At 36.2% G+C, this 23,847-nt stretch overlaps 1 protein-coding gene across 2 annotated transcripts in view; it reads right to left on the bottom strand.

Moving 5' to 3' along the window:
• The window catches only part of LOC306858866 (nuclear GTPase SLIP-GC-like), a 35,161-nt gene extending 11,807 nt beyond the window's left edge, over positions 1-23,354 (bottom strand). For both annotated transcript variants that reach the window (XM_079399637.1, XM_079399638.1), the window contains exons 1-3: positions 23,254-23,354; positions 578-604; positions 413-484 (exon numbers count right to left, since the gene is read on the bottom strand). In XM_079399637.1, the coding sequence (XP_079255763.1) occupies positions 413-484; positions 578-590 (85 nt within the window). In that variant the 5' untranslated portion in view covers positions 591-604; positions 23,254-23,354. The remainder of the gene's footprint in view (positions 1-412; positions 485-577; positions 605-23,253) is intronic.
• Positions 23,355-23,847: the final 493 nt, after the last annotated feature.

Genomic DNA, 23,847 nt, shown 5'->3' with positions numbered 1-23,847 from the left:
AAACGCCTGTGCACTCCACTGCACTCCGAACAAGCAAAAGACACGAGAGTAGTGTTTTATATTTGTGTGTAGATTTACTACACAAAATACCATTTTTAGAAGAGTTAAAATAGTTTTGAAAGAAGTTTTTGTTTTTGCAAAGTATGTGTGACGTTTTGCATGTTGTGTGTGTGTTTTGAGAAATGGAGCCATAGTTTAAAAAACTGTAAGCATTTTTGAAAAACTGTAATACAATTAATCATACATTATGCAAAACTGATTATACAAATATATCAAATGTATTAAATCATATTTATTTAATCATTATCAAAAACAACATAAGATGGACAAACTCTACACTGAAATACATGTCTTATTAACTAAGCATTTTTATACACAGTTAAAGACCACAGTTAAAGTTGTGAGATTTTACCAGTTGTCAGCTGAGGCTGTGCACTGGTAACTCTTGAACCGGTTGGTTCTTCATCACGTTTTCTCTGAGTACCTATCAGTGAATTCATACCATTCATTTAATTTTTAACTGAATTTTTTGACAAAGTTTTTTTTATTTTTTTTGGATACAAAAAAGATTTCATACCCCTGCTATCCATTGTAGAGTGAGTTCCTAGAAAGAGAGAAAAAAAAAGCATTTCATACATATGTTTATGAATAAGCTGTTTGTCAGAGTATTACAAAGAAAATTGACATTTTTAATATTAACAAAATGCTGCTGGATTGATCAGTTTCATTTATGCAATATTTAAAATCTATGATTGCAACAAAAATATAATGTAATTACTAATGTAATCTAAACATTGCATAAATAATTCCATTATAATAAATACTTTAACAGGAATTAAGAAACTATTTTTAAATATTTTGAATTTGAATTTAATGTCCTCAGCACAAAGACTGGTGTTTTTGAGAAAACTGAGAATATGAATACGTTTCTATCAATAAATTATTTGTAAAATGTATTATATTCTTGTTATAGAAATCATGTCCAAATTATATTCTGCAAGAGCGTGAAAATTCAGATCATGTGACTAATAAAGTAACATGTTAGGTGTGTTTAACTTGAAGCGACGCTGCGCAGAATGATCAGTGTATGACATCAAAGCGAGCGATAAGCGAGCAGATGGATCCTGATGCTTTCGAATCGCTCTCGAGGTACTTTGATGTCATACACTGATCATTCTGTGCAGCGTCGCTTCGAGTCGAACACAGCTGTTGATTTATGTATTGGGAGGAGAAACATAGCAACACCCCGAGCTAAGACAATTGGTCAAGACACCATTTGGGATGTGTCCAACAGCCGAGTTAAAAAACTCAGGACACCAACAAAATTAGCTTTTTGCCACCACTGCTTTTTGCCATTGTATTTGCTGCTATTTTTTTTGCGCTCTTTGATCGTGCTCTGGCTATGCCAGCTGCTTCTCTGTACACCATGAGGAGAAAATCAATCTAGTCTCGTCACCTTAATTTCTTTGCTTCTTTATTTTTTTCCGTTGAGAGTTTTGTTTTCTAAGTTAAGTTTTGCCGCAACGCTGTGTCTCAGAATCCAACCTCGAGTCTGTGCTCACCTCAAAATTCACCACTCCGAATCTTCAGCCAAGTGAGTGAAGTGAAGTGACATTCAGCCAAGTATGGTGATCCATACTCGGAATTCGTGCTCTGCATTTAACCCATCCAACGTGCACACACACAGCAGTGAACACACACACACAGCAGTGAACACACTTCCGGAGCAGTGGGCAGCCATTTATGCTGCAGCGCCCGGGGAGCAGTTGGGGGTTCGGTGCCTTGCTCAAGGGCACCTCAGTCGTCGTATTGAGGGTGGAGAGAGCGCTGGACATTCACTCCCCCCACCTACAATCCCTGCCGGCCCGAGACTCGAACCCGCAACCTTTGGATTACAAGTCCGACTCTCTAACCGTTAGGCCACAACTTCCCAGAGCCAACACCCAACCATTGGCTTCCCAAGATGTCACTTCGAACAACTACTGGACTTCAAGCCAATCAACAAACTTGGGAAACTCCTTTCTGCAAAATTCCAATCTCCGTATGGCAGAGTATGGCAGTCGCCATACCCTAGCCCAGTCAGGTGTGCCGTGGAAAATGATCCAAATATATATAATATTATCGCTATAATATTTCGTTATTATCATTTTAAATCAATTACTTAACCAATGAAATCATATTTAAACAATGAAATGCAATTAAAAGAGCTTGTCAGTAAAATTTTGTAACGCCATTGGATCCTCAAACTATCAGCAAACCTTGTAACTTCACCCCGCCTCCATTCAGAATCAAGTGCCACGCACAGCCTGGAGGAGACAGGTCTCTGCTTGTTCGCAATGCACGGGTAAATAAATAGGGTAAACGTACCTATTAAGCATACTTCCATTACTGAGATCAGATTATAAAAATCTAAAAATAATTTATTATCCTACTTGGTGTCTTAACCAATTGATATGTTTGTTACTATATACCTCCTATAATCTGAAGTCAATCAGATCATTGCACATTGAGATATGGCTCTCCATGTGTTCACTCTGTCTGGCGGACATTTTGAAAACTGTCTAAAAACTTTCACCAAAAGAGTAGCCCCCTAAATGTCTGTTTTTTTTTTATGTTTAAGCCTTTATTTTGGGTAAGTTTCACTACTTTTTGTAAAATTAAGAGATTAATGTTCAGACTTTTGCATATTATAACCTGGATTTGGGGAATAATTACATTAGATCCAAAAGGTAAGATTGTGTGCTACGCTAACATATTACTTCACAGGCATTACTAGCTTGTACTTTTACATCCATAATAGTATAAATTGACAGTTTATTGCTGGTCTGTCATATTACAGTGCTGAAATTTTTAAAGATTTCATATTATTGTAAGGTGAGCTTAACGGGTACACTGTGAAAATCTTATGTCACACAATTTCAGTGTGACATAAGAATAAGTATAATTTCATAGATATTGTTAATAATAGTTGTTCATATTAAAATATGTATGAGCTTAATACATGACCTAGACTATTTATTTAGCAAAATCCTGTCATTTTAATAAATATTACATGAAATATATTAACAATTGTTGCTGCTCCAATTAGGCTCAGTGTGCTCTCTTTAAGCTCCTCCACATTGAACGTCTATGTAAATACTTCATAAACAGAATTTATGAATTAAATGTTTCATCAGTTTGTTTTATTTGATTTTTGAATTTAAAAGTGAACTTGTGTAGATGTATGTTGATATGTGCTTAGATGACACTTCATTATGAAGAGAGATGGGCACAAATACATCAAAATGTATTTAAAATAAAAATACAAATACAGTATTTTGTATTTTGAAAATACACAAAATACATGTGAAATTGGCCATCCAGGGAAGTAGCTAACACTATTAAGGCCTGTTTGCACAAAGAACAATAATTATAAAGGTAACTATATTAGTGTATTCTAAGTATACAATGCAGTTGTGTCATCTTACTAAATGGTCAAGCTCTAGCAGAAATGATTCCGATTGCCTTTCAATGTTTTTGTCATTCATAATTTTTTTTTTTGCTGTTATGGTTATAGTTGTGGTGCGCTATCTTCTATTCACTTAGATTTAGGATGTACTCGCACTAAGGGATCTGATCCATGCTTGAGTGCGATTGACCCCCAAAGTCCAGTTTATTTCACTCTACTCTGTAAAGTGTCAAGTGTGGTTCGTTTAACCATCCCCTGGCCCGCTTGAAGAGGTGGCTCGGGTCCGGTACGCATGCAGTGTGACCGCTAACCATGCCGGAGCATGGAACAGTTACTATTTTTGTATGTGCTATTATTATCATTATGACAGCAAAAATCTTTATAAATACATGGATATCACACTTTTCTATTAATTTAATTTGAGTACATTTAGGTTTATAATGGGTCTGGTTCTCTTCTAATTGATGAACAGGTATTGTAGGTATTGTAGTTTGTGAGTAAAGCTGCAAATTCCACCATTAACCTCAGCTTCCTCTATACAAATTCTGTGATATCAGTCTGTTAGTTAAAGGACAATCATGCTAAAAATCTTTATTATTAGCATTATAGTTATCTTTGTCTTGGGGTACACACACAGAGAAATCTGCTTATTTACTCATTTATCCATGTTTCTTTATCGCTCTGACGTGTCAATAGCTCCTGCCCACTAGAAGCTCCACAGATATATTTGCATACCACGAGGATATATAAACGATATAGAAAAAGTTAAATCGATTTACACTTTATATCATCGCCAACATATATATTGTCATATTGCCATAGCAAGCAGTAATGATTAAAGTCTAATGACTAGTTGGTAAAACCAAAATCTGACCAAAAAAAAAAAAACTGACAAGTGCTAATGCTTTGTTCCCCTTGCTAGTTTTTTTTTTTTTTTTTTTACCTGTTTTAGTGTTAAAATTATGGAAGCCCATTTCCGCCACTGAATAAAAAAATAAAACCAAGGTAATTGCGACTTTTTATCTTGCAATTCTGACTTTTTTCTCGCAATTCTAACTTTTTTCTCGCAATTCTGAGATATAAACTTGCAATTCTGAGATATAAACTTGCAATTCTGAGATATAAACTTGCAATTCTGAGATATAAACTTGCAATTCTGAGATATAAACTTGCAATTCTGACTTTTTTTCTCGCAATTCTGAGATATAAACTCGCAATTCTGACTTTTTTCTTGCAATTCTGAGATATAAACTTGCAATTCTGACTTTCTCGCAATTGCGACTTTTTATCTTACAATTCTGACTTTTTTTCTCGCAATTGCGAGTTTATATCTCACAACTCTGACTTTCTCGCACCATTAAAACACTCTCCGTGTAAGGCTTTGCAGTGCTTTGTTCAATTTGCTATAGATTAACTATATATTGAACTAGATGAATGTTGCGTCCGAATATGATTTTTGAACAAACATAAAAATGACTCATTCTCCAGTTTTGCGCTCGCCGTTGGACAGTACCATTACCGCCGGGCAGTGTGCAGGAGGGGTGACGGCGCGCACAGCTTTCAGACACAACATTCTTCATTTCTTTATAGCTCTGAGTTTGAGGCAGCTTCTATCGCGTTATTTTAATAACAGCTGTCAAGTAAAGAGCGTATTATTGTAACACGAGAGTGGATATATATGAATGTATGCAGGTGGATTTCCTTCACTCTCGCATAAAGAGCGCTTTCATCTCTATATTCTTGCTATAGAATTATCATATCTCCTGTATTTAATGTTGTAAGATATCGACCAAGCAAGACATCCCGGATGGAAATTGTAAATAAAGGATGCATTTAGTATTAGTTATTATTATTATTTAGTAAATTATATACAAAGAGTTCAGATGCAAAAGCCTCTTAATGCCATTCAAAATTTTCTTCTAAAATTAGCATTTTTCGTTTGTGTTCAGTTATTTCACTTACATGACAATGAAAAGAACCTGTACCTGAGAAAAATGCTCATTTAAGCAGAAAATTTCAGATGGCACTGAGAGGCTTTTGCATCTGAACTCTTCATATATGCCTATATATACTTCTGTGATGAAATTATCATTGTTATAGACAATAATAATGTAAGTTGCTCTCGTTCTGGTGGCAGTTCTGGCTGTAAACTAGTGTAAAATCTTAGAAGCATATTCAGGAAAACGTTTACAGGAAGCCTATATTCCAGATAAATGCCATCTAATTCAGGGGTGCAAAATTCAGTTCCTTGAGGACCACAGCCCTGCAGAGTTTAGTTCCAACCCTGCTCAAAAACCCTTTTTTTTTTTTTTTATCTGATTTATAGCTGAACTGTGTATTTGGGTTGATGCTAAACTTGCAGTATTAAACGAATTGGGCTACTATTATAGGATTATTATGGCTAGATGAAAAAGCATGACGTATAGAGAGTAGGCCTATTGATGTTCTGGTTTGGTATAATCAGTAATAACATCTACTCCTAAGTCACTCAGAAAAGTTCTGGTGAATGAAGTATTATGCTCTTGAAGGACAATCGGATTCCGCTGTACCAGCACATAAAGGGATTTCTGGAAATAAAGCTGCCAATGAGCTATCAATAATAGTGTTACAATAATATGTTTTTGACTTGACAGCTGTTATTAAAATAATGCGATAGAAGCTGCCTCAAACTCAGAACTATAAAGAAATGAAGAATGCTGTGTCTGAAACCCCTCCTGCACACTGCCTGGCGGTAATGGTACTGTCCAACGGCGAGCGCAAAACTGGAGAATAATGAGTCATTTTTATGTTTGTTCAAAAATCATATTCAGACGCAACATTCATCTAGTTCAATATATAGTTAATCTATAGCAAATTGAACAAAGCACTGCAAAGCCTTACATGGAGAGTGTTTTAATGGTGCGAGAAAGTCAGAGCTGTGAGATATAAACTCGCAATTGCGAGAAAAAGTCAGAATTGCGAGATAAAAAGTCGCAATTGCGAGAAAAAGTCAGAATTGCGAGATAAAAAGTCGCAATTGCGAGTTTATGTCTCAGAATTCTGAGAAAAAAAGACAGAATTGCGAGAAAAAAAGTCAGAATTGCGAGTTTATATCTCAGAATTGCGAGGAAAAAAAAGTCAGAATTGCAAGTTTATATCTCAGAATTGCGAGGAAAAAAGTCAGAATTGCAAGTTTATATCTCAGAATTGCGAGGAAAAAAAAGTCAGAATTGCAAGTTTATATCTCAGAATTGCAAGTTTATATCTCAGAATTGCGAGGAAAAAAAAGTCAGAATTGCAAGTTTATATCTCAGAATTGCGAGGAAAAAAGTCAGAATTGCAAGTTTATATCTCAGAATTGCGAGGAAAAAAAAGTCAGAATTGCAAGTTTATATCTCAGAATTGCGAGGAAAAAAAAGTCAGAATTGCAAGTTTATATCTCAGAATTGCAAGTTTATATCTCAGAATTGCAAGTTTATATCTCAGAATTGCGAGGAAAAAAAAGTCAGAATTGCAAGTTTATATCTCAGAATTGCGAGGAAAAAAGTCAGAATTGCAAGTTTATATCTCAGAATTGCGAGGAAAAAAAAGTCAGAATTGCAAGTTTATATCTCAGAATTGCAAGTTTATATCTCAGAATTGCAAGTTTATATCTCAGAATTGCGAGGAAAAAAAAGTCAGAATTGCAAGTTTATATCTTAGAATTGCGAGGAAAAAAGTCAGAATTGCGAAATAAAAAGTTGCAATTACCTTGTTTTATTTTTTATTCAGTGGCGGAAACGGGCTTCCACTTAAAATCATGCACATAATAGTGCAATAACCATTTCAAGCATTTTGTATGCTTTCATCGAGCATAGGGATGTAACGGTATGAAAATTTCTCATCACGATTATAGTGACCAAAATTATCACGGTTATCAGTATTATCACGGTATTGTTAAAATGTGCTGGAAATTAGTGTTGTCACGATACTGGAATTTCTAACTTCGATACGATACCTTGAAAAATATCCATACTCGATACCATTTTCGATACCACGGTGAGAAAAACTGCCACAATATTAAGGGGGTAATTTTTTTTAATTTAAAGATAAATGTAACAAGTCAAGAACATGCGGTATATTTTACATGAACAAAAAAATGTCGAGGTACTGCATTTGTTGATTTATTAATCTTTTATTAATCTTAGTTAAATGTTAATTGAAACTAACGTTTACTAATACATGTACTAATTAAAATCCAAAGTTCTATTTGTTGATATTCTCATTTGCTTCATAACCAAAATATTTCCAGATATAGGGCCCTATGAAATCCGTTTTATTTTTCCCCAAATTCAGTTTTATTTTTTTCTACATTCAATTTTTTCCATTTTAATTTTTCTGGATTCCGTTTTTTTTTTTTTTCGTTTTAATTTTTCTGGACTCTTTTTTTTTTTAATGGTCAAATTAAATGCTATTAATCTAAAAGCATGTCTAATTCATTAAAATCATGAAAATGATCAAATTTAACATTTAATTTAAAATAAAATTAATTTAAAAGTGTAACAAAAATGACACGTTTAGGGCCATATGAAATGTTTTATTTTTTTCTCACCTTGTTTTATTGTTACCAAATTCTGTGTTTTAGCATGTCTATTATTTGAATGCATACAAACAATTTTTATTTATTCTTACAGTAGCCTTATGAAATGTGTTTTCCCCCTCAGAAATTCTGTGTTGTGTATTTACATTTTACTGGATATCAGATGAAGGCATAAAACAATTTTAATTAATTTATATTTGAATGAATGAAAATTAAACATTTACATTTTTGGCAAATGAAGGGGATTTACTATTAAAATTAAAATATTTTGTGATTATTTCTTTAAAAAAATGAACAGTAGTAGTAAGTAGTAGTATTATTATGTACATTCTACTAAATAATAGTAACATAGCCTATTTCTGGCACACGCTCTTTAATAGGCTAAGTTAAACCGAACTTTTATTTTGACGGGTTGCCGTGAATACTTCTAAAGTTCTGTGTGTGTATGATATGATGCTAGTTTTACTCAAATGAAATGGTAAAATGCTTGTAAAGTGCCTTTCAGATCAGTTCTGGAGATATTGTTGATGTATTTATGTCCTCATTGAGACGGCAGACGCTGAAAATCACGCGAGCGCCACATTAGTAAACAAAACCGCAGGTGCAGCACATTCACACAGAGACGCGCAGAACATGCAGGATTCATATTTAAATCCACTTTTTTAAAAATATCGATATTTTTGACAACACTACTGGAAATGTTCAAAAAGTACTGAAACATAAATCACTTCACCAAGTTTTATACTTAAAAATCAAATCAAATTTTAACAAACAGCAAATAAAATGACTTTGTTTGCATAATCACTAAAACAATAACATTACCAATGAGGTCTGGATTTTAAAATGACAACTTGACTGACAACAGTTTAATAGCATGTTCAAATAAATAATGTAAATGTTCAAATAAAGCGTTGAAAAAGTTTCATATAAAGGTAAACCTCACATTTCAGCCTTTAAAGAAAAGAGTTAAGTCAAAATGATAATTGATTAATAAGGGGAAGGGGAGGGGGGAAGTGGTGTGTGGCCAAGTATGGTGACCCATACTCAGAATTAGTGCTCTGCATTTAACCCATCCAAGTGTACACTCAGTAGTGAACATACACCCAGAGCAGTGGGCAGCCAATGCTGCAGCGCCCGGGGAGCAGTTGGGGGTTCGATGCCTTGCTCAAGGGTCTCACCTCAGTCGTGGTATTGAGGGTGGAGAGAGTGCTGGTTATTCACTCCCCCACCTACAATCCCTGCCGGACCTGAGACTCAAACCCACAACCTTCAGGTTACAAGGCCAACTCTCTTTCCACTTATCTGCTCCATAAATAATTCTATATAGCTTATCTGAATTGTTTAAATGTGTAGAATCCACATAAGCTTGTTTTTCATCAACCGGTTAAAATTTACAGCAGGGCATGCAAATATGGTCAGTTTTTTGGCCAGACATAAACTGCACACAGGCTGAATGTAAATAAGTGTCTGTAAATCCAGTCTCTTACAGCAGGTGGCGCTTTATATGGAAAAGCTGAATTACAGCTGATTCCCGTGAACTCCGCGAACAAAGCAGTATTGTGTTTAAGAACACTTCCTTTAGGTATTACATGGAGCTGAGATGAAAACAAAATGCCATCGAATCGTTTCTGAAGACAGTCAGATCCTTCAGAGGTACATTCATATAATTAATTCACTGATATATTCATTTGTATAATTCCCTCAGCACTCTTTTAAAACCTCCCAGCTTTTCCGGCCTGTTTTCACTCAGAATGAAACTCTCCTGCTGTGCGCTCGTGACACTGTTACACGCTGCTTTATGCTGGACAGTATTTATTTATCCTGAGTTGTTCAGATCGCGGTAATTGAATACGGTTTTAATGATAATTAAAATATGAAACGGTAATACTAACCGTGGGGAATTTTATCATGATTTATCGTCAAACCGGTAATCGTTACATCCCTAATCGAGCACGTGCCTGGCGCGTGCCTGGCCCGAAGTTAACTTCCGGTCTGGTTAGTGGCGCCGGCTACAAACACAATTAACGTTAAAGTGATGAGTTAGGAAGTTGGGCTCAGGTTGTTGTGCTGTGGGATGTGTTTCACATACATTTATTTATTTGTGGCAACTCGCCATGATATCAAAACTGACCGATTTTCCAAAAGGCTTCGTTGAATAAACATGAGCATGTAATGCACGTTTAAAAATCAAAACGAGGCGTGGGTGTTTTTGTATCACTGTAAATATGTTCGATGTCGTTTTCATTTCATCTTGCATGTTATACGCCAGGGCACCTCCATCAGGGGGGCATTTGAATTTCTAGGGGGTGGCACAAATCACATGTGTGTGTGTGCGTGTGGGGGGGGGGGGGGGGGGGGGGGGGGGGGTTCGGTCCAGGTGGGAAGCGTGCGTGCAATCTGTGATCGTGCGCTAAAGCGTGCAATCGCTTATGTGCGCTGTCGGTTTCACGTTCTCTTTCGAAATCAATCACATTCAGCAAGGAGGGGAAAGGATGGAAAGTGGCGAGCACAGTAACTCGTTTGGGGGGGCACAGCCCACGAATGCCCCCCCTTTGCGCCGGCCCTGTATGCCTGATATAGCAGCGTTTGTTAGCTCAGCGCTGCTTTGTGTAATGTACAGCCCAACAGCCGTTTCCGGGGAAACCTCTAGTTCTCCTGCTATAAAGCGCCTCCTGCTGGGAGAGAATGAATTTGCATTTTTTTGAATTTGCAAGTCCGTCCAAGTAGTTATTGCTGCATCTCAGTCTGTCTGATTTACGCAGCAAACATATTTTGCTTGTTATCAAAAATTAATCTACTCTGGCTGTTGATTCTATTTGGATGTCTACCGGAAGTTAAGTTAGGGCCGTAAAAGCGCGCATGCGTTGTAACATTTGTTTATGTTGTTGCCGTTGAAACCGTCTATAGACAGCAAAACAGCATGCATTTGACTGAAAATCCAGAATAATCAACTAGCTAACTGTAAAGATAGCAATGTGAATGATGAGATAGTTGCCAACAAATGGGACGCTAAATTTTATTCAAAATTAAATATCTTAAATACCAACAATTTTGGCTTTAATAAGATATTCCCAGGAAACCTGGCCTCCTTCCCTAATGATTCCTATTCTTTCCAACAGCAAAGCACTTGAATGCGACAAGCTTGTAGGACTTCGAACGTTGGAAATAGGACATTTTGATAGCACATGAAGGCAGTATTATTCCTTATTTCCTTACAGGAATCCAGAAATTTCATTACCCAATTCTAGATGGCATCATACAGCTGCAGCTCACATGCATGAAAGTGGCATGTTTGAGGTTTGAACTAGTTGATACAGGAAATCAGCAGTCTAATAAAGAGGTTGATTGGCAAAAAGTATTTTATGTATTTTGAAAATACAAAAATACAAAGATTAAATGTATTTAAATACAAAATACAAAATAGTATTATGTATTTGAAATACTGCCCATCCCTGATTATAAATACATAACTGATCTACTTGAATGCCTTGTTGCTTGATTTTAGTGTTCTGTTTTTTTTTGTGATTGACTTTGTACCTTCAAAAATATATATTTTTACAATTATTCTTTAAAAATTAAGGGTAGAAAAATGTACCCATTAAGTACAGCCAGACTTTTTGAATTGAAATGCTTTTGTCATTTTTAAAATAAAATAAAATATTTTTGTGTGAGAGATTAATATTTTATTTTAACAACTTTTTGTAGTTAAACCAATATCTTGTGCACTAAAAATGTCTCAATGTAGATGTTGGTGAGCTTAATAGGTACGTTTACCCTAACTTATGTTTGAGTAAGAACAGCGTTTTCTTTACTTTCTTTTCTATGTCTGTAAAGGCAAATGTTTTGTGTTAGAAGAGTGGAGAAGAGTTAGCATTTGCCGTCTAGTTGTAGCCAATATACATTTGTACATTTGAAATATCCTGTGAAAATAGTGCTTCATATCATGAGATTTTGGCCAAGTGTATTAAAAAACAAGAAAAACTAAGTGCCCATATAGATACAATAAACGTTATAACCTGCGAGTTGATGAAAGCGTAATGCGATGCACTTGCTGCCTCAGATACAGCCGTTCTAATAAAAGACAAAATGCAAATCTCCATCATTCGCTGGTCAAAAACCCTGTTAACCCCCTGGGATCGAAACCCGCACCAGTGCGGTCTGTCTCGTATTTTCTTTATGACCGCAAAAATAACTAAAAATACTCCACGAGTTTTGATCGTACAGATAAGAACAAGGTATCGTTTGAAACTGCAAAGGGTCTTTTATTTGTGTATAGTCATAATAACAAGAAAACAGCTCTGTCTCTGTCACCTCTCTTCACAGACACGTAAATACTGGAAAGTATTTTAATCATTTTTAAAACAGTTCCAATACAAGGCATTTTTCAAAACAAATGAACACTTTCACATTTTTAAAACGGGACTTATTTACAATTGTGCCAGTTTTGTAGTGTATATAGCTATTTTGACTTTTTATTTTGTATTTGCTGTGCGGCTTGAACGCGGCGTCCGTCAAAAATAGACTAGGCGCCTCTCTTTAGAGAGCCGCGCGGAGAGCCACTTCTGAAACGTGCCGCGGATTGACTGCAGTGTAAATCAGGGGTTATACAGCAATACAGGCTACAGTGCCATCTATTGGATTTTACTGATATTGCATATTGGAACAACTGCCTCACGGGCTGGATAAAAACGCCCGTAGTTTGCCCACCTCTGCAGATTCGTATAATTTTTTTTTTAAATCCCTCGCAGCCCGCCACAGGAGTGATAGCGGGCCGTAGTTTGGACACCCCTGTTCTAAATAAACTACAAACAAAAAATATATGTAAATCACTGCATTAATAATGACAGTTCACGGCTTCTCGCATAGACCATTTCTACTCAAAAGGTGACTTAGAAAATTTAAATCAATGTATTGTTTTCTGTGAGCAAGTAAACAAGGTGATTTTTACATTATTTTGAAGCAAAAACTCTAGGCTACAAGATCCAGTTCTCAAAAGTCTTTTGAACAAATGTTCTGTATGTTTTATGGCCTTATTTCAGTGACTTCAAAATTTTCGTTTTTCACTAACCACGCATAAATGTTGCCATTTACATTTTTATAAGCAACTGAAAAAAGCACAAATGTCAGGGCATGTCAAAATTTCTCCAGGCCCCTAAAACACCCTCAGACCCCAGGGGGTTAAGAAATGTATCACTTTTTATCATTCCTTTGTATTAATTAAAACGTGTTTAAGAAATAATTAAACCATATTTCAAATAATAATAATAATAATAATATGGTTTTTGTATAGCCTACAGAGTTTCTCCGTGCAGGAGTTTGGGGAAATCCCTCAAATGTAATTTTGTTTTAAATTAATTAGACAACACAATACAACTTAAGAATTTAGTAATTAATTAGAAAAGAATCCCTGATTCACAACATTCGTTTCCAAACACAGAAATCAGGTAGAGCCCTGGACGGGCCTCAAACCTAGGCCCTAGCTGGCCCTTGGCCGACAGTTTACCAGTAATCTCGGCCCGAGTCCGACTGGAGCCTGTTTTGTTTTTTTTCTCTCGCTATTGCAGCCATTAAAATAGTTTAGTTTTGTTTTTAATTGTAAAGTTAGATTTCTTATTGTTTCATTATTAATTTAGAAAAATGTTTGGAACATTTTTTTTTGTTAGTTAAATTCAAGTTTGTTTTTTTGTGACGACCAAGCGGATAGCGGCAGACAGCTCAGTTGATCACATTTGATCAATTTAGGCTTCTCAAATAATCATCATCGCGATTTGCTTAAAATAAATTCTATAGATACAAAACACTCAAAGCATATTACAATGTTAGTTTAAACATTTAACCTAGATAAAAGTGCGCCGTTCTGCATATATGTAAGTGTTTATGCTGAGAGTGGAAGCTGAAGCACGTTTGCATGGAGGCGCCAGCATGATCTCTTCATTTTGTTCAACTTGAAGTAGCCTACGCCATAATTTTTGCTCATACAGATAAGACTAATACTTCATTAGGAACTGTAAATGATCTACCCTTATTTTTGTATGCATTCACAATATCAACAAAAAGTTGTGCTTTTGTAAAATAGAGAAAACAAACAGGATGTGCTTTTTGCCATCTCTGTCTGCGTGATCAGGGACACGTCGAGCTCGGGCTGAAATGCAAAACTCTAAAATCAGGTGCAGTTTAGCTTTGCCGTGTCTGAAACTGTTGGTTAATATTCACATTAAATATTAAAAGTTAAAATTAAGGCAGGGAAGGAGTGTTATAAATTGAAAATGGAACAAATGTTACAACAGAAGAATGTGAGGGAGGTATGGAGTGATTTAAACAGGATGTCTGGTAATGGTAATAGAGTACAGGGGTATACTGCCTTTGGTGGACAAACGTGGGTGGATGAAATTAATATATTTTTTAATAGATTTCATGGAGGATCTAGTGATCTACAACTTTCTTCTTTGGATGGTATACGGCAGAGTTTCTATTCAGATCCTCCTTCAGTTTTAAGATCACCTTATTCTTCCACTTGTGAGTCTGTTCCTAATTTTGTAGTATCAATAGAACAAGTAAGAATTGGGTTAAGGAGAATTAAGAAGAAAATATCTGCAGGCCCTGACGGTATTAGTGCTGGAGTTCTTAAAGTCTGTGCTGATCAAATATGCTGGGTAATTCATTTTTTATTTGAGTCTGCGTCTAGAAAGGGTACCTGTTTTATGGAAGACATCGTGTGTAGTACCAGTCCCTAAGAAAACTAATCCTATTGAGTTCTCACAGTATAGACCAATAGCTTTAACGGCTCAGTTGATGAAGGTTTTAAACTATATTAAGCAGTTACTGTGTGCTGTTGAGAATAAACTGCAGTTTGCTTACAAAACTGGGGTTGGGGTTGATGATGCAATTATCTATCTTTTAATTAAATAAGTCACTTGGAGACTTTAGGTAACACAGTTAGAATTACTTTTTTTTCTAGTGCATTCAACACTATCCAGCCTGCATTACTCGAGAATAAATTAGAAAATGCTGGATTACATGAGAGTATGGTTAGTTGGTTAATGGACTACCTCTCAAATAGACCACAGTATGTAAGGATGCATAACTCAGGCATGTGATTGGCTAAGGACAAAAAAGCAGGAAAATATACTAAGACAACCCCCCGCCCCCACGCCGATCAAACTGGTGGCGGATCTATATGGATAGTAAAGCAGGACCCATAACAACTTCTTTGAACAAAAAAATACATTTTAATTTATTTAACATGCAACTTTTTTTGTACAGTATGACACATAACAACTTATTTGGTGGATGTGTAACAGTGGGAATCAAAAGCAAGTGTCTTGTCCACTGCTCCATCACCACCTCTCTCTATAATAACAACAACCATGAGGCACACACACGCGGTCTCTTGCTCTCTCTCACCTCTGTCATTCACGCGCTACGCTGGTTTGGAGAACAGTCTCTGTCTCGCGGGCGCGGGCGCACTCACTCCCTCGCTCTAGGGGGGAGTGAATGTCCAGCGCTCTCTCCACGCTCAATACCACGACTGAGGTGAGACCCTTGAGCAAGGCACCGAACCCCAAACTGCTCCCCGGGCGCCGCAGCATAAATGGCTGCCCACTGCTCCGGGTGTGTGTGTGTGTGTGTGTGTGTGTGTGTGTTCACTGCTGTGTGTGTGTGTGTGCATGTTGGATGGGTTAAATGCAGAGCACAAATTCCGAGTATGGGTCACCATACTTGGCAGTATGTCACTTCACTTCACTTCTCTATACTTCTAATTCTTAAAAAACAAAAACAAAACTAGCTTTTCTAATCTTTTTGCATTTCATCTGTTTTCTTTTTATTCATTATAAAATTAACAAAGGCAAAAAAGGCCTCTAACACTAGCTTGCTCTATTCTTTTTCTAAAAAAACCCAATAAAAACCTTGCTACATGTACTGCATTAAGCTAACTGAGACTTCTCATAGTACTTGCATATCATTGCTCTTTTGTTGATTTTGATTGCTTCCATTGTCCTCATTTGTAAGTCACTTTGGATAAATGACTAAATGTAAATATATCAAAGCAAAATAAAAGAGCTATACAAACTGTTAATACGTTGTAGTGCTGGGTGGTAGGATGACCCCCACAAAGCCCCCACCCCCTGTATATTCTTCTTTACTTGACAGGGCTTAATATTATAAACATAAAATATAACCATTGCATAAAAACAAATGTACTATTTATAAAAATTTACTGATGAAACATTAACAATTTTCTTTTCATTGGCAATGTGGGGCACAACAGATGCTTAGGCTGGTTAAATTTTAAACATGGATGCAAAAATTGAGAAATTGTTTGATATTCCTTATTAATATTACTTTGAGAAGTTCATTCTACCACACAATATAGCAATATATTTCTGTCATAATTTCTGTCAAAGTTAAAACGAACTTTATTTTGGCGGATTGTAGTGAAGAGCTTTGAGTTTGCGTGTGTATCTGACGATAGTTTTCTCAGTGAAATGGAGATATCTTGGTGCAGTGACTCGGATGAAGTCGGAGATGACGTTCATGTCCTCATATAGTGAGACGGCCGAGCGTCATGCGTACTTGAGTATGTGTAGTAGTGGACACTGCGGCGCTCATTCACAGAGACGTGCAGAACACGCAGATGTCAGGATAAAGGTTTTTTTCGCTTTACAGACAATCGTGACTTTATCGTGACTTGATACTTTGTTGGCCTTTGATTTTTTTTTTTTCTCCATCTCTGCACCGCTATGTCACGGCATTTGAAAAATACACCACCCAGCACTAATACGTTCTCATTTAGGATGTATTAAGAGAAAACAGTTTTCCTAACTTTACAACACAATAAGTAAATATTACTTTAAATAAAACTTAGCAACAGAACTTTGCTTTCGATTCTTGTGGCGAGCGGATTTGAGATGTTCCAGTGCCGTCTGTCGCCTCAAGTAAGTTAATCGACGGAGTGCTGACAGGATTTACAGAACATCATTCCCCCATCCTCATAAAAGTCATTACCAAATTCTTTTGCTCTGTCCCGTGCCGTAATTTTTGCAGACAGGTGATGTTTTTTCAACTCTTACGCGGTTAGTTTTATTTTGGACATTTTATATGTGATATTGTTTATACGCTGCACACTCACATACGTCACGTCAAACAGCGCAACTTCAAACGCGCACGCGCGCATTATGTATACTTGACGGTTACCATGGTGACGGCTGTGAGATGTCCCCCCCCCCCCCTTTTTTTTTTTTTTTTTTTTTTTTTTTACAGATCTGCATGATTCACATAGGTCACATTTTCAGGTCAGAAAATCCGGAATTCCGGATTAATCCGGAAAAATCACATCCCTGATAACTGTGTGTCCCAAGTAGTTATGAGTAGCACAGGTGTTCCCCAAGGAACGGATTTAGCTCCGTTTTTATTTACTTTTTATACTTCAGATTTTCAGTACAACTCTAAAAACTGTCATCTTCAGAAATTTTCAGATGATTCTGCAATTGTTGGCTGTATAAAGGAGCATGATGAGAGTGAATACAGGGAGCTTTTAAAGAGTTTTGTAGACTGGTGTGAAACGAATGGTCTTAGGCTTAACGCTAGTGTACTGTCCTCACGATGTGTTACTCTTCAAGGCTAGACAGTCAGCTAACATGAGGGCTGAAAGTTCAGTAATGACTCAAGATGTAACTTTTCCTGGGTTTAATTGAACGTTTCTCTTCCCTTTTTTATACTGTAAAACTGAAAATACAGAACAAAATAGACATCAGTATACAAATATACTAATAAAAACCTATACACAAAGTATAAACTACTGGCAGGTAAATTATACATTACTGAAAGCAACAATGACACTTTCTTTATGTGAAACAATATCTTTCAGTCACTTACAGACAAATAGTGTCCCAAGAACAGCGTAAAGAGAGAACTTAGATACACCATCTATCAAGCCATGTGCTCTGGCTGCTTCTTGCTTCTTAACTAACAAAATGGCAGAACAGCCACTAGATGGCAGTTTTACTCGAACAATAATTTCAAAATAAAAGTCTTGATAGTCAAAGAAGGCAGCACAGCTAGTAAGACCAAGGAAATTGTGGTTGATTTTAGTAGATATCCTCACAAAGTGGTGCCAGTGAATATTCAAGAGTCTGAAATTGACATTGTCACGTCATATAAGTACTTGGGTGTATATTTGAATAACAAGCTTGATTGGTCTGACAATACAGTACAGGTTTATAAGAAGGGTCAGAGTCGCATTCATTTATTAAGGCGACTGAGATCCTTTGGTGTGTGTCAGGCACTGTTGAAGACTTTTTATGATTCTGTGGGGTCATCTGTGATCTTGTATGCTGTCACCTGCTGGGGAGGGGGATTGCTAGAGAAGGAGAAGAATAAACTCAATAAGCTGATAAAAAAAGGCAGGTTCTGTTGTGGGTTGCGTGTTATCCACTATTGTGATTGCACAGGATAGAATGACTGATAAACTGGTCAGTATAATGAAACAAGATTGTCATCCTCTTCATGGAACAGTTCAAGCATGTGTGAGCACTTTTAGCTCAAGATTAATTCAGCCCTGATGCCATAAAGAACTATATAAAAAGTCATTTTTACCAACAGCCATTAGCTTATATAATCGATGTCATATTAGATGACTGATGGATTATTTTAAATTGTATTTATAATATAGTGTAGAGTGTATTATGATGCATGAAACGAAGGGGCTTTATGAAATATTGTATTATGAAGTATTTTTTCCTTTTTATTTATTTTTTTGTGATGAGCTGCTGTGACATGTGAATTTCCCTTTGGGATTAATTAAGTTATTAATTATTATTGTTATACCCCTGCATTGTTTTGAATGTTGAACAATTGTATCAATATACATGTATATTCTATATCCCGCGATCCAACAGAGGATAAGAGGTACGGAGAATGGATCAGTTTTTATAGGAAAGACTGCCTAGTTGTTTAGCCGTGTCACCTCTGATTTTTGAACTAATCAATCATGTTAACAACTTTACAGCACTTACTGTGAATTTCACTGACACTGTAGTAGGGTCACTTTGTGAACACATCTAAATGGTTAATTATAGATCTAGTAAGACAGAAACTCACCTGTTCCCCACTCATATTGGTCTGAAAAGGTAAAGAGGTGTTTCAGGCCTCGGGAGGCTAGCGTAAATTGACCAACAGCGCCATCTGCTGTTTTTGGAAAAGAAAGTTGCTCAATTGCACATGTGAGAAAATCAGCCCGCACTCGTGTGAGAAAATCAGCCTGTCGCATTTGAGAAAATCAAGCCAAGTTTCCTCATAAAAAGGCAAATGAGTCTCACAGTTTTAACACACAATACATATATTTGTCCACACCTCTGCATTTTCTCTCAAAGAGTTTTGTATTTGAAAATCACTTTGCGTTTGTTTGAAAGTCGAGTTTTTCTTTGCAAAGTAGATTGTTTATTTGCAAAATACTGGATTTGTTTAATGAATATTGGCACAAAATTTGCTCCATAGATGAGTGTTTCAAACTTGCAGAGCAGGTTTAGGCAAACTGTCTGTTTTAGGATAAATGACTCATTTGGTTTGGCTTTTGTAATTTTTCAAGGGCATACAGAGTATTATACAATATAATATGCAGTGATGCTTGGTTTTGTTTTTTAGTCAAGAGAGACGTGGCGCCTCTGCGAGAAAGACAAAGAAACTGGCAGAAAGAGACACGACTGCCAGAAGGCACGTTTCCATTACCCTTAAAATTGCACAAACTTAAATTGCAAATTGAAAATACGCCTAATAGAAACGCGTCAATTTTGCAAAAATGCCCATATAATCACAAAAACGTTTTTACGCTCACATGAGGTGGTTTTTCAGGCGATGTGAAAAAGGAATAATTCACAAAACTGCAATGGAATTTTTTTTTCACAATTACAGGTCACATGGTGTACATAAAATGTCATATGATCAGTCTTCAATGTACTATAATCTTCAAGAAACACTAAATACGTGGCCGCTCTCAATTATTAGGGGCTTTGCCTGCTATTCATACTTAGACAATTTCCACTGCACATGTCTGCGGCGCAGTGTGGCTCTGATACGGCCACCAGAGTTGATCTCCACTCTAGTATATGCTTGTGTTTATATGAGGCGCGTCGTGCACGTTTCTGAAGCAGCTCTCCGCACTGCTTTTGTAAAGATACATGCACACGCCTCTTTCAATTAAATATAGTCAAAATCGCATCAAATTCCGTTGCCATAACTTATCGCGAGAAGAAAAAAATTACGTTTTTGTCACATAACATCTGTTAATGGAAACGCGGTCATTTCCGAATACTTTTTTATCGACATTTATAAAATATCGCCAAAGTTTTGTGCAAATCTGTAATGGAAACGCACCTAGAGAGACAAAAATTTTGTTCTTAATTTATATGCTGCTTTGTATTATTTTCAGTTTTACACTGTTTTAACGCTGCTGTCGTTTTGGCAATACAAATGGAAAAATATATTGCAGTAATAAGAAACTAAAACTGATTAGGCCAACATGAAGTCTCAGGACAGTTTCATTATTGGGCAATTCCAGCATTATGGACATGACATTCACAGTCAAAACCTGAAATATAAATTCTCACAGAATGTATTCATTACGAATATATTGAACCATCTCTTTATATTTTTCTAAATCCCTGTAAGATGAAATTCACAGTGCTGACTCTCATCTCCACAGTAGCCTACTGGATGTGCCTTTAGAGAGAAATGTAGTCTTCATACACATTACATAATCAGGGAGTATTTGCTTTCATTTTGAATTGGTTCATTTAAAATGAGACATTTTAAGCTTTCTGTAGATATATTTTTCATGTATGTGAGGTACCCCAATTTTAAGTTATTTCATTATCAGGAAAAATTTCAAGTGATCACGTGGGCACCTCCCTGTCATGCATGTGCTTTTCCGCACAAACACTTAAATATGAATAGTAATAGAGCACATTTATTTTAGGTTAACGCTACAGTATGGGATCCGCATTAAAATAAGTCTACATCCAAGACAGATGCAGTTATAACCTGTAAATTGAAGGCTATTAGATGTTTTAAAATTATCTAATGGGCAATGCCGCTCCAATTCGTTGTCGCAGATGTCGCAGTCATAAACTAATGGGTGGTGATGGCGCAGTGGATAAGACACATGCCTTTGGTGTGAGAGACCCGGGTTCGAATCCACTGTGAGACACCAACGTGTCCCTGAGCAAGACACTTAACCCCTAGTTGCTCCAGAGGCGTGCGACCTCTGACATATATAGCAATTGTAAGTCGCTTTGGATAAAAGCGTCAGCTAAATGAATAAATGTAAATGTAAATAAACAATAATGAATGCAGCATTCTCACGTTAATACAGAGATAAATATATCTCTGTAAAAAATTATACAGGTAACGAATAACAAAGTATGTGCATGACAAAAATGCATGCTGTTTTATTAAATTAATTTTAAAATATAAATTAAAAATGTATTTGTGACAAACATTATGTAATGTGAGAATATTAACATTTAGCATATAAATCCATGTATGTAGCCTAGACAACCACTTTTAATGCTCCGATGCAAAGTAAACCACCATTTCGTTATAATAACGAATAGGTAATATAACACATGATTCATATTATATAAATAATGCTGCAAACCTGTTAAATGTTTCAAGTCTAAAATATGGGGTAATACTTAGCGTAAATATAAGCACAGGCTCATAGACTTGACATTTATTCTGCTTGAATTTGTTCTAAATGAGAAACGCATGTAACTTCATAAGTACTAAATTTGCATTGGTGAATATGAAATATTTTAACGACAGTGTTTTTCTTTCATTTTCCGCCGACTGCAGCCATCAAATGTAACGCATCTTTGAGGCAAAGCTTACGACTATTTGGGAAAAATGCTTTGAAGCGTTTACTTGATAACTTGTGGTTAAAGTGCCACTCAGCGGTCAAAAGCTGCAAATGCATTTTGTACATGCGGCGGCAGCACCCACGATGGTAAAAAGCATATTCTGGTTGGCCACCTACTGTACCTGGGATGTTATACAATTTGCATACATAAAAATTTTTTTGGGAAAAAGACTAATCTTTTTTTAAGATGTTGTAGAATATCAGAGCGAATCAGACCATTGAAGAATTGAAGAATCGATTACATTGGTGTTAGAACCACCAAAAGAGCAAATTTCACAGAGAGGCCCCAAGGCAACAGGACGTCATAAATTAGATCCCTAGCGCCAGTGTAGAAGATTTTTATTAATCTTGAATTAATATAATACATAGAATTATGCCTATTTATAAGAAAAAACTATTCTACTATTATCTACTATTATTAGTCTGACTGTGTGAAACAGGTGTGTGTTAAGGATCGCAGTGAGCCATAAACTGAGTGAACTATTTAAAGTTTGAAAAACCCATAAATGGAAAAGACTCTGTTCAGGAGCTAGAAATACATGCATGAAAAGCTATTGATCACCTTTAAGAACAGATATATGGTAAAAGATACCTGTCCTGAAGTACAACGGAGCATATTTGGAATACTGTGAACAGCTTCAGGCATATTTATGAGTGTTAAACAGACATTCTGGAGTTACCTTTGCAAGCCGTAACTCGACTTTGTTGCCTGTTCAATAAATATAATACTGGCTTCAAAACCTCTCTGGCAATTTATTTTGAACACGGAAAATTCTACAACACTAGCCCATCTGAAGAAAGCCTAACCAACAAGCCTCTTTCACAGAACAACTTGCAACATTCCCTTTACATTACATTACAACGTTTCCAACTCTGACTTTGGACCAATTCTGTTGAATGGCCCATATAGATTCTTAAATATCATGCATAAATATCAATAAACAAGTGTTGCTTCTTGAAAATTGAGCTTTAAATTAAAAACAAAATCAAGAAAATAAAAATAATCAAAGCCTAAACCAGTCTAAAACAACCCAGTCAGAATCAATTTTCTATTGTGGGAAAAAAAAGTTTGCACAAAAATGTAAAACCACAATAATAATCATCATCATAATAATAATAATTTAGCCAAATAATACAATAGTAGTAAAATAATACAACACACTTGTCATTTTTAATGATACATTTTTTTGAATAAAGGTCAATATTATATATAGTGCTTTGAAATTCTTTCCTTATACAAATACATCAAATTATATATGACTATTTCAAATGCTTGACTGATGAATTATATTAGCAATATGTATTTCTGTACACAGTTTTTGGAAAAGTTACCTTATATCTCTCAGGATACTGTCTATGGAACAGGACACTGCCGTCGATTCAGCTGTGAAGTGTCAGGGTAAGATGTCTGACCTTAAATGTCATTCACCTCTGGGTGTGGACTACTTGTTTTGTTATTCAAATGGAAAGAGAAAGGGAACATGCTCAGTGTTTGCCCTTAGGCTGAGATTGCGTGCATTGAAATTATGATAACCTGCATTTCAGTTGCCACCACCCTCCTTTATTTAAAACCAATGAAAATTAGGCATATTTAGTTTTTAAAAAGTTGCAGTGACTTTCAAAAGGGTGTTTTGCTGTTTTCCTTTTTCTTTTGGATGTTATTCTGTTTGTGATGCAAAGTTATAAAGCTCAAAGTCTCCCACAGAAGGATATTTTCTATCAAAAAGAGAAGGCCTTGATCGACGGTTGCTAGGGTACCCAGAGTGGTTGCTAGGGAGTAGCTATGTGGTTGCTAGGGTACTTGGGGTGGTTGCTAGGGTGTTGCTATGCGGTTGGTAGGATAATCTGGGTGGTTGCTAGGGTACCTGTTAGGGCGGTTGGTAGGGTGTTGCTATGCGGTTGCTAGGGTACCCAGGATGGTTGCTA

The sequence above is a fragment of the Barbus barbus genome, assembly GCF_936440315.1.
Source record: "Barbus barbus genome assembly, chromosome: 39".
NCBI lineage: Eukaryota > Metazoa > Chordata > Actinopteri > Cypriniformes > Cyprinidae > Barbus > Barbus barbus.
Note: the sequence above shows the minus strand (reverse complement) of the source record. Positions and strands in the feature narration are given on the sequence as shown.